Source organism: Littorina saxatilis, linkage group LG4 (assembly GCF_037325665.1).
Source record: "Littorina saxatilis isolate snail1 linkage group LG4, US_GU_Lsax_2.0, whole genome shotgun sequence".
Classification (NCBI taxonomy): Eukaryota; Metazoa; Mollusca; class Gastropoda; order Littorinimorpha; family Littorinidae; genus Littorina; species Littorina saxatilis.
In genome coordinates, this window is record NC_090248.1 from 7737198 (window position 1) to 7748588 (window position 11391).

General features: G+C 42.9%; 1 protein-coding gene and 1 long non-coding RNA gene across 2 annotated transcripts in view; both read right to left on the bottom strand.

Moving 5' to 3' along the window:
• Positions 1-923: 923 nt before the first annotated feature.
• Positions 924-3933, bottom strand: LOC138963878 (uncharacterized). The gene is made up of 2 exons (XR_011454952.1): positions 2226-3933; positions 924-1689 (listed from the first exon to the last, which is right to left on the bottom strand). It is a non-coding gene; the product is annotated as an uncharacterized lncRNA (long non-coding RNA).
• Positions 3934-3980: 47 nt separating this feature from the next.
• LOC138963877 (glycoprotein-N-acetylgalactosamine 3-beta-galactosyltransferase 1-like) overlaps positions 3981-11391 on the bottom strand; it is a 12886-nt gene continuing 5475 nt past the window's right edge. Inside the window, exons 4-7 of the mRNA XM_070335729.1 lie at positions 11031-11317; positions 6429-6617; positions 5908-6099; positions 3981-4682 (exon numbers count right to left, since the gene is read on the bottom strand). Of these exons, the coding sequence (XP_070191830.1) occupies positions 4515-4682; positions 5908-6099; positions 6429-6617; positions 11031-11317 (836 nt within the window). The 3' untranslated portion in view covers positions 3981-4514. The remainder of the gene's footprint in view (positions 4683-5907; positions 6100-6428; positions 6618-11030; positions 11318-11391) is intronic.

The following is an 11391-nucleotide window of genomic DNA, read 5'->3' on the forward strand; positions in this document are numbered from 1 at the left end:
AACGCGTGTTCTCAGCCAGTAAATTTCACAAGTCTGGCGTTTGTAAATCTCAACTGTTTGCCGGTGACGATGGGGGCCCGGTAGCACAGTTGGTAGAGCACTGGACTTGTGATGCAAAGGTTGCGCATGTACACACACACAGAAACGCACAGATACACACACACACACACACACACACACACACACTGACATACACACACAGAGATAACTTTCAATGTAAAAATGTATAAATCCATGCACGCTTGTTGGGACAAGAAGGATAACTGATGTAGTGCAAACAGCAAAAACGATAACAAATCACATTTCAATTCGTACATACAATTGTTGCAACTTTCCCTAATTGAATGTATATCACACATACAGACACAGACACAGACACACACCAGGGCCGGACTAGGTAAGTACTAGGGGGGGGGGGGGGGTGTTACAGATGGGGTCCAGGGGGCAAATCCCCCTTGGTGGCGGTTGCAAGGGGGCAAAGCCCCCTTGAAGCTGAACGTTTTTTGATGTTTCTGGAGGGAAAGGAAGCCTCTCCTTGAACAAAAAAGGTAAATTCGACAGCAAGCAAGGGTGTGATTTCTCCTCGGATTTCATGATGATCCAGATGCAACCCCCCCCTCCCTCCCCCCCCAAAAAAAAACACGTTTGGGAGGTACATGCTTAAGTCAGGGGGGGGGGGTTGCGCAACCCCTGTAACCTCCCCCCCCTAGTCCGGCCCTGCACACACACACACACCCACACACACACAGACCCACACACTAACACAGACCCACACCCACACCCACGCACACAAACTCACTCACACACTAACACCCACACCCACACTCTCACACACACACACACACACACACACACACGCACGCTTTCTTTGTGTGTGCTCATGTTTGTTCCTTTTGTTGCTTGCTTCGCCCTCAATTCTACGCTTCAGTTAATTCTTTAATTTCAACTGCAATTCATACCACGAGTTTTTTTTCACATCAGTAAGCACCAACGACAAGGACACCGCCGCGGTGTCAAATACATGGGATATATTACCCTCCCAAATGCAAATGAGACGTCGATCAAGCATAAACAATACACAGGCTGCCTGGCACCCGGTAAACAAACGTAATATTAAAGGTAAAGTCTTTCTCGTGAAAGCAGTTTTACTCGCTTATATTATCACAGATCTGACCATGATTTTATATGAGATAAACCCGTCCCTCCATTTGGACATATGCTAAACATCAACACCTTGGATTGGATTGGATTGGATTGGATTGGATAAGATTTACAGTCCAGTGAGGTTACCCCCATGGAAATTCGGGCTGCTTTCTCCCCGGGGAAAGCGAACTGCCATACATACGGCGCTACCCATATTTTTTTTCCTGCATGCGTGTATTCATGTTTCCTGAGACTTAATGCCGTGTGAGATGGAATTTTTTTTACTTTATTCCAAGTCCCACGGGTATGTGATGGACATTTTTATCTATGCCTATACAATTTTGCCAGGAAAGACCCTTTTGTCAATCGTGGGATCTTTAACGTGCACACCCCAATGTAGTGTACACGAAGGGACCTCGGTTTTTCGTCTCATCCGAAAGACTAGCACTTGAACCCACCACCTAGGCATCCTGTGAAGAGTTAGAATTGTTTTAATGAATTGATTCCTAAAATCGATACATGTTTCAAAAGGCACTGGTGGCTTTTCTTTAAAGGTGGTCGTCTACATTTTTGCTTTTTTTCATTAATCTTATGGTTAGATTTCGCTAAAAAGTTATGTCAGATGATAAATGAACCATGGGGAAAAAAGTTATAGAAAAAAAATATGTAAAAAAAGATTTTATTTTTGGGTAGCGTGACTCACGCTTCCAATATTTTGTTTTCTGTTTGCTGAGAACATGTGCTTTTCCTAAAAATACTGACCAATCAAATTCATGTCACTATGCTTATAGCCACGCCCAAACAAGTGCAGCAACAGTTGGACACTGGAGCGCTGTCCACGCTTTTTTTTTTAAACGCACGAAATGCACGGGATTTGAGAGGAGTTTTGCGCTTAGCATTTTCCAAATAAGGATATCCTACTATGAGTACTACGCTGGAATACTACAATGAATTTTCAAACGGCTACACTGGCTTCGTCTTTCCTGATCGAAAGGGGGTGTATATTGTTGATAATTGGAGATAATAGACTCTGCATTTTCATGGTCAAATGGCGATTTCGGTATAAAAATGTAGACAAGGACCTTTAATATATCCATTCATAAAAACATTCATTCATGATGACTGTGCATGGCAAAATTCAACAACAAAAAAGGAAAAAGAAAAAAAAACAAGAAAAAAACCCACCCATTCTACTCGGCAGAGAAAGCAGCCAAGCTGTTGAATGTCGGTACGTGTTCCAGTGGAGGCATGGCCTGACCCAGTGTACAAGCCTGGCTCCATAGTCAGCCGAATCGTGTACACGACACAATGTCATGCTCTGCCTTCGCAGGGGAGGACATCAGAACGAGTGATCACGCCAGTCAACAATAATACGAACATTCCAGACCATCCTTTGGCCAAAAACGCCCGACAACAGCCAAGAGGCGAATTCCGGAAATTACAGTGTTCTAGATGGTCGAACGTGTAGCAAAGACCTGTACGTGTACGTGTAGATATTGCGTCATCCATGACTCACTTTTTCCCCACATGTTCCAAATGCATACGTTGTCTTCCTCCAACCAAGACTGCAGGTCTTGGCAAACGCGTGACGTAAAAACTAAATTTGATGACGTTACCCGTACACGTTCCCGTACACGTCCTGAAAAGTGCTGATCTAGATCTTGCTATTAAGACAGAGGCGACACTGCAGCAGACTTGAAAGTCAATCCAGAACTTAGATTTAAACTCCAGTCCATGAACCGTTCTGGGACCCATCTCATGGAAGAGCTCGAGAAGACATTGTGGTAGGCTTGAAAAGTTCCTGCTCAGTGCTGGTTTGTTTCTTCGTTCATGGGCTAAAATTCCCGCGGCTTTTACGTGTATGACCGTTTTTACCCCGCCATTTAGGCAGCCATACGCCGCTTTCGGGGGAGCATGCTGGGTATTTTCGTGTTTCTATAACCCACCGAACTCTGACATGGATTACAGGATCTTTTTCGTGCGCACTTGGTCTTGTGCTTGCGTGTACACCCGGGGGTGTTCGGACACCGAGGAGAGTCTGCACACAAAGTTGACTCTGAGAAATAAATCTCTCGCCGAACGTGGGGACGAACTCACGCTGACAGCGGCCAACTGGATACAAATCCAGCGCGCTACCGACTGAGCTACATCCCCGCTCAGTGATGGTGATAACGGCAGTAGTGCCACATGTTTTAACGGTAGCAGGCTAATTGCCCCCTGGACAATTGCCCCCCGGACAATTCCCCCCCCCCCCGACAACTTTGTTTGTTTGTTTATTTGTTGCTTAACGTCCAGCCGACTACGCAGAGCCATATCAGGACGAGGAAGGGGGGGATGAAGGGGGCCACTTGTCAAGCGATTCCTGTTTACAAATGCACTAACCCATTACTTGTGTCCCAGCAGGCTTTAGTAAAACTAAATTAATACCTACTGGAAGATTACCAGTTTCCAGTATGTTAAAATAGGCTTAACCTATCTACTGCTGGACTTACATCAGAACACTAACAGATTAAACTATACATGAATCGCGAGACAAGCGGCAAGAGAAGAGATTTTTGGAAAAAATACAGGTGAATGAGCAAGAAGGCAGAAAAAAGAAAAGAATTCATGAAGAAAAAGAGAGCATGACAGGAAAGAGGAACCAAAAATCTACCTAACTAGAAAGCTCCTGCGGTTCCAAAAACAGGAGGGGCCTTTAATTTTATAACCGCAGTGCCCCACTGCGGGACCCCCGACAACTGCCCCCCGGACAATTGCCTCCCGGGAAACTGTCCCCCCCCCCCCCCCCGGCCCACCGTGTGTGTGTGTGTGTGTATGTGTGTGTGTGTGTGTATGTGTGTGCGTGTGTGCGTGCGTGCGTGTGTGTGTGTGTGTGTGTGTGTGTGTGTGTGTGTGTGTGTGTGTGTGTGTGTGTGTGTGTGTGTGTGCGTGCGTGCGTGCGTGCGTGCGTGAGTGTGTGCGTGTGTGTGTGTGTGTGCACAGTTTTCAGTTAAACTCAGACAGAGGCGGCACAGCGGAAGCCGGCTAAAAAGGTCCATGCACAGATCAGGTTTGAGATCATGCGTCGGAAAAGCGGTACTGCGGCGGCAGGTTTGAAAAGTCCCAGCATATTGCAATAGCTTTGGGATTAAACTCGCCAGAGAGTCGACATTGAGAGAACTTGAAAAGTGCATTTAAAGCTCAGGTTTTAGCTCAGGATAGAGGCGGCACTGCGGTGAGTTTGAAAAGTCCATGCACAACTTAAGTTTCAGCTCTTTTTAGAGGCGGCACTGCGGCAGATTTGAAAAGTCCATGCACAGTTATGGTTCAAGTTGTTTTAGAGGAGGCACTGCGAATGGTTTGAAAAGTCCACGTAGAGCTTAGATTTCAATTCATAACAGAGGCGGCACTGCGGCAGGCTTGAAAAGTGCCTGTAGAGCCTTCATGTCGGGCTGCCGGCCGTAGACGGTGGTCCGGTAGAGCAGGTGGTCCATCACCTTCATCAACTCAGGCTCCACCTTGTGGAAACTCACCGTCAGCTGACTGCAGCACTCCTCGCCCTGTGTGAACAAACAGCATCGTAAGATACAGAGGAAACAATACACATTATAACGAAAAAATTAAAAATACAAAAATGAAAAAGGCAAGAAAAAAACAGGTTTCGAGACATTCCATCAAGCTAAGTTCTTGTTACTAATTGTTTGTCTGTGCACTTAAAAGACCGTTGGGTCGATATATTTGTGACTGTAACGTATTGTTTTGTCAAAAACAAACGTTCCAACAACTTCCCTCTCTTGTTTTTTTTATTAAGAAAACGAGACATCGTCTTTAACAAATTTGCAAATCTTTCGAAAAAACATCCCAACGAAAATAGATGTGACAATCGACATCGATTATATTTGCAATACCCTCTGCATATAACATGTTATCAAGCTGATATAAGTTCATGTACAAATACCTGTTCAGTAAATGCACACGCAGGGACTCACAACTGGAGGATAATGGTTATATCGCTCTTTTTTTTATGAAATAAGGCCATCCCTAAACTTGGAAACACAAACCAACAGTCTGAGTACTTGCTGCAGAGATGTGGATTCTTTTTTTAAATTTATTCTTTGTATGTGTCTGAGTGGGGAGATGTTATACTATGTAAAAACATGGCCTGATCTGATACAGCGAGCCAAACAGTTTTTCGCGAGAAGGAATGTGCCTTCCGTTAAAGGCATATGTACTCGATGACTATACACGCTAATTGCTTTACCAACAGCTGGAGACATGCTAAATTAAGTTCCCTGCAAAATATTGTGGTCTAGGACCCCTTCAATGTTGAGATATGTTAATTTTCATTTTGATCTGGATCGTCCTATTTATAGATTTGGCAACACATTAACGTTGATGCGAGGGAGCTAACACCGCGGCTTTGTTGACATCCTCACTTTTTCAGAGGCTAGAACAAGCTGTAATGCATGTATTATGGTCCGCGCATGGCGACATATCGTCATTACATGGTCTTATGGTGCGTTTGACATCGATTGTGGGCAAACTACACTTTGTAAACACGGGAGCGCGTTAGTATGCCTTTAAGTTCGCTCAAACAGGTTGATTCGCAAACCCATAGGCCTAAATCTGTTAAGTGAATATAACTCCCCCTCCCCCCTCCAATCGTCCTTCCAAATAAAAACTAAATATCAAGATCTTTTTCTTTCAAATGGAAAAATACGTTACGATGAAACCTTTTGGGGTTTGACGCACAAATTACACTGTGTTCAGTCAGTCGGCACTTACCGACACCATTAGAAACCTGTCCTGGGGAATCTGATTGGCTGGTATGGGCCCGGCAATGTGGATACTCGGCCTCAGAGGATGGAACATGTCTCGGTCGAAGCGATCACGTGAGTTATGGGAAGCAACTCCCACATTGTGAAGACACTTTCCGATCTCTACGTCTTCATAGCGTCCCTTTGTTGCACACTTGTCCTGCGAATTCCGGTGATAAAAGTTCAAAATCTGCGCAGGTACATGTTCAGGCGTTTTAAGTTAGTGGAAGAAGATACTCCTGGTTAATGGTTATAGTAAGAGTCAATGTGTGTGTGAGAGTGAAAGTGAGAGAGAGAGAGAGAGAGAGAGAGAGAGAGAGAGAGAGAGAGAGAGAGAGAGAGAGAAAGAGAGAGAGAGGGAGAGAGAGAGAGTGTGCGTGTGTGTGCGCGAGCGTGTGAATGTGTTCTGCAAACCATCAGCATGTTCTAACCGCCAAACCTCCACCAACCACCCCCCCCCCCCCATCCACACTCTCAACCCATCCGTACCTTCATGTACCCGTCTTCCACCACCCGTTTCAAGGCCTCTCTGCTGAAGGCGTAGGAGGCCCCACCCGACATGTACCCGTGCTTGTGGCGCTGTTTGTACAGGTGGCCAACGTACACGGGGTCCCCGGGGTCGTACTGGGCCAGCACGTAGCGAAGGTTCTCCACGATTATGTAGGCGTCATCATCACCCTGGGAAAGAAATGGACAAACATAATCAGAAACTGAGCTTGATTCATTAGGCAAAAAAAACACCAAAAAAATAGGTGTGGTTAATACGGTAACATACCCCCCCAAAAAAGGGTAGGAAGGTAGGCAATCAGTGTTTTTTTTTTTAACTTTTTTTTATAATGTGTTCAAATTAAACCTACTTGACAGGGAAATAAGTATGCGACTCGGGCGCTTTCGCTTTCATAGCGTTTTGTGCACTCGTTTTCTTGGTTTTTTTTTTAAATTTTTTTTACAAATGTAATAAAAAGTTATAGGGTCGGCCCCTAAAAATAGGGTAGGTCGGGTTACCGTAACCACACCTATTTTTTTTTTAGGCCTTATGTGAGAAAGAAGAAGAAGAGGAGATGCAAGATACAAAAGTAATGTTTATTTAGGCTGTAAGGTTCTTCACGATTAACCCCTTGGAAAGAAATGGACAAACATAATCAGACACTGATCATGACTCGGAATGTGAGAAGAAGAAGAAGTAGAAATAGAAACAAGTCGCGTAAGGCGAAATAACAACATTTCGTCAAGCTGTCAAACTCACAGAATGAAACTGAACGCACTGCTTTTTTCACCAAGACCAAATTCTCGTAGTTTCGTAAGTCCACCGCTCGTGGCTAAGGCAGTGAAATCGACAAGCCATGCAGAATAGTGCGGTAGTGGTCGCGCTGAGCATGCAGGATAACACGCTTTTCTGTATGTCTATTCTTTTTAGCTTACTGAGTTTGTTTTTAATCCAAACATATTATATCTATATGTTTTTGGAATCAGGGACCGACAAGGAATAAGATGAAATTGTTTTTAAACCGATTTCGGAAAATTAATTTTAATCATAATTTTCATGTTTTTAATTTTCAGAGCTTGTTTGTAATCCAAATATAACATATGTAAATGTTTTTGGTGTGGCAGGGGAGGCTACCGCTCCTTTCACAGCAGACTCTGCACCCGAGTTGTTGGCCTTTAAAGTCAACACCTGGGGATTGTAGAGTTCTGTTTGTGATGGGGTCTGGTGGTTTCCGATTGTCTGTATGTTCATGGAAACCTTCGGGTTTGCATAACAGTTTTTATAGGGCTAAGAAATTAGCCCTAACATTTTCAATCCTGTTTGATTGCACTTCGCTTCCCGAGGTGATCGTAGTGTTTCGGCACACGGTTACATCTGGCGCTTGCGAGCAGGGATGGGACTCGGCATGATATGTTCAGGTAATGGCATAATATGACCACTGAACATTTTCGTGCTGTTCCCATTCTGCGAACTTGGGATGGACAGTGGTCCCCCGGTTCGGAACTTCGTCCCGAAGTTCATTTCAAACGGGGGCGATTGTGACAGGGGAGGCTACCGCTCTTTTCACAGCAGACTCTGCACCCGAGTTGTTGGCCTTTAAAGTCAACACCTGGGGATTGTAGAGTTCTATTTGTGATGGGGTCTGGTGGTTTCCGATTGTCTGTATGTTCATGGAAACCTTCGGGTTTGCATAACAGTTTTTATAGGGCTAAGAAATTAGCCCTAACATTTTCAATCCTGTTTGATTGCACTTCGCTTCCCGAGGTGATCGTAGTGTTTCGGCACACGGTTACATTGGAATCAGAAAATGACGAAGAATAAGATGAATTTTTTTTGGATCGTTTAATAAAAAAATAATTTTAATTACAAGTTTCCGATTTTTAATGACCAAACTTATTCATTAGTTTTTAAGCCACCAAGCTGAAATGCAATACCAAAGTCCGGCCTTTGTCGAAGATTGCTTTGACAAAATGTCAATCAATTAAATTGAAAAATGAGAGTGTGACAGTGCCGCCTCAACTTTTACAAAAAGCCGGATATGACGTCATCAAAGGTAATTATCGAAAAAATTAGAGAAAAAACGTCCGGGGATATCATTCCCAGGAACTCTCATGTAAAATGTCTTAAAGATCGGTCCAGTAGTTTAGTCTGAATCGCTCTACAGACAGACAGACAGACAGACACACACACACACACACACACACACACACACACACACACACACACACACACACACACACACACACACAAACACACCACGACCCTCGTCTCGATTCCCCCTCTATGTTAAAACATTTAGTCAAAACTTGACTAAATGTAAAAAGAAGGTTATCTACAATCACGTAGGCGTCATCGTCGCCCTGGGAAACACGTGGACAAATGAGGTGGGGGGGGGGGGGGGGGTATCAGGAGCTGAACATGAGTCAGTATGTGAGAAGAAGCAGAAGAAGCAGAAGATAATAGGAAGAATGAAGAGGAGAAGAAAGAGGAGGTGCAAATGTAAAAACAAAAATACACCCCCTCTGAAAAAAAAAAATTAAAAAAGAGAGTATATAATGAAACAAATTATTCAGTCAGTCATTCTATCAATCTGTAACAGAGTCAATCAGATTATATAACAAGTCACGTAAGGCGAAATTACTACATTTAGTCAAGCTGTGGAACTCACAGAATGAAACTGAACGTAGTCCGCCGCAAGTGCAAAAGGCAGTGAAAGTGACGAGCCTGTTTGGCGCGGTAGCGATTGCGCTGTGCTTTACTGTACCTCTCTTCGTTTTAACTTTCTGAGCGTGTTTTTAATCCAAACATATCATATCTATATGTTTTTGGAATCAGGAACCAACAAGGAATAAGATGAAATAGTTTTTAAAACTATTTCGGAAATTTAATTTTGATCATAATTTGTATATTTTTAATTTTCAGAGCTTGTTTTTAATCCAAATATAACATATGTATATGTTTTTGGAATCAGAAAATGACGCAAAATAAGATAAAATTGTTTTTAGATCGTTTAATAAAAAAATAATTTTAATTACAAGTTTCCGATTTTTAATGACCAAACTCACTCATTAGTTTTTAAGCCACCAAGCTGAAATGCAATACCAAACCCCGGCCTTTGTCGAAAATTGCTGGGCCAAAATTTCAATCAATTTTATTGAAAAATGAGGGTGTGACAGTGCCGCCTCAACTTTTACAAAAAGCCGGATATGACGTCATCAAAGGTATTTATCGAAAAAATGAAAAAAAACGTCCGGGGATATCATACCCAGGAACTCTCATGTCAAATTTCATAAAGATCGGCCAAGTAGTTTAGTCTGAATCGCTCTACACACACACACACAGACACACACACACACAGACACACACACACACCACGACCCTCGTCTCGATTCCCCCCTCTATGTTAAAACATTTAGTCAAAACTTGACTAAATGTAAAAATCAGTTAGTCAGTCAGTAAGTATGTATCAGTCATTCAGCCCGTCAGTCAGTATGTAAGTCCGCTATTGCTATCCAATGATATCAGCCGTTGCTGTGTTTCAACCTGACGCTGTCCTTAACTCAGACCGAAATTGACTTCGCAGTCTTTTCAAACAAAAATCTAGTTCCAAGGCTTCGTACAGCGAGCTTTGTGCAGCAGACTTCGAGAAGATTTCGCGAAGTCCTTTAAACAAAAATCAAGTGCCAAAGATTCTTGCAGAGAACTTCGCGAAGTCGACTTCGCCCAACAAATAGCAAGCTTTAAAAATACTAAACAAGTCGCGTAAGGCGAAAATACAATATTTAGTCAAGTAGCTGTCGAACTCACAGAATGAAACTGAACGCAATGCCATTTTTCAGCAAGACCGTATACTCGTAGCATCGTCAGTCCACCGCTCACGGCATAGGCAGTGAAATTGACAAGAAGAGCGGGGTAGTAGTTGCGCTAAGAAGGATAGCACGCGTTTCTGTACCTCTCTTCGTTTTAACTTCCTGAGCGTGTTTTTAATCCAAACATATCATATCTATATGTTTTTGGAATCAGGAACCGACAAGGAATAAGATGAAAGTGTTTTTAAATTGATTTCGACAATTTAATTTTGATAATAATTTTTATATTTTTAATTTTCAGAGCTTGTTTTTAATCTAAATATAACATATTTATATGTTTTTGGAATCAGAAAATGATGGAGAATAAGATGATCGTAAATTTGAATCGTTTTATATAAAAAAAAAATTTAAAACAATTTTCCGATTTTTAATGACCAAAGTCATTAATTAAAATTTGGTTGAAAAATGAGAGCGTGACAGTGCCGCCTCAACTTTCACGAAAAACCGGATATGACGTCATCAAAGACATTTATCAAAAAAACGAAAAAAACGTTCGGGGATATCAATCCCAGGAACTCTCATGGAAAATTTCATAAAGATCGGTCCAGTAGTTTGGTCTGAATCGCTCTACACACACGCACGCACGCACGCACGCACACACACACATACACCACGACCCTCGTTTCGATTCCCCCTCTATGTTAAAACATTTAGTCAAAACTTGACTAAATGTAAAAACGTTCCAACAACTTACCTTTTTAAGTTTTGTTTGTTTTTTGATGAAAAAATACCAACCTTGAGGAACCAGTCGTAGTCGTGCAGATGATGATGATACAGATACTGAAACACCGACACCACCTTGGCCGTCAGGTTGTAGTATCCAGGCAGCACGTCTAGGCTCACCACGTCTGGTGGTTGAGGGTTCAAACCCTCGATGAAAAAGATGTGTCCGTCGCAACGCTGAATCCACGTGCTGTTGACGGCCCTGATCTTGGAGTGCAGTTTGTAGGCAACTGATGGGATCCAGCACAGCACGCGACCACGTGACTTCAGTGCACGTGCTTCTGTGTCGTCTATCATCACTGTGAATAAAAACAAGTATCCTACATACGTGAGAGAGACCACTCATAATAATTACAACAATATAGCTATTCTG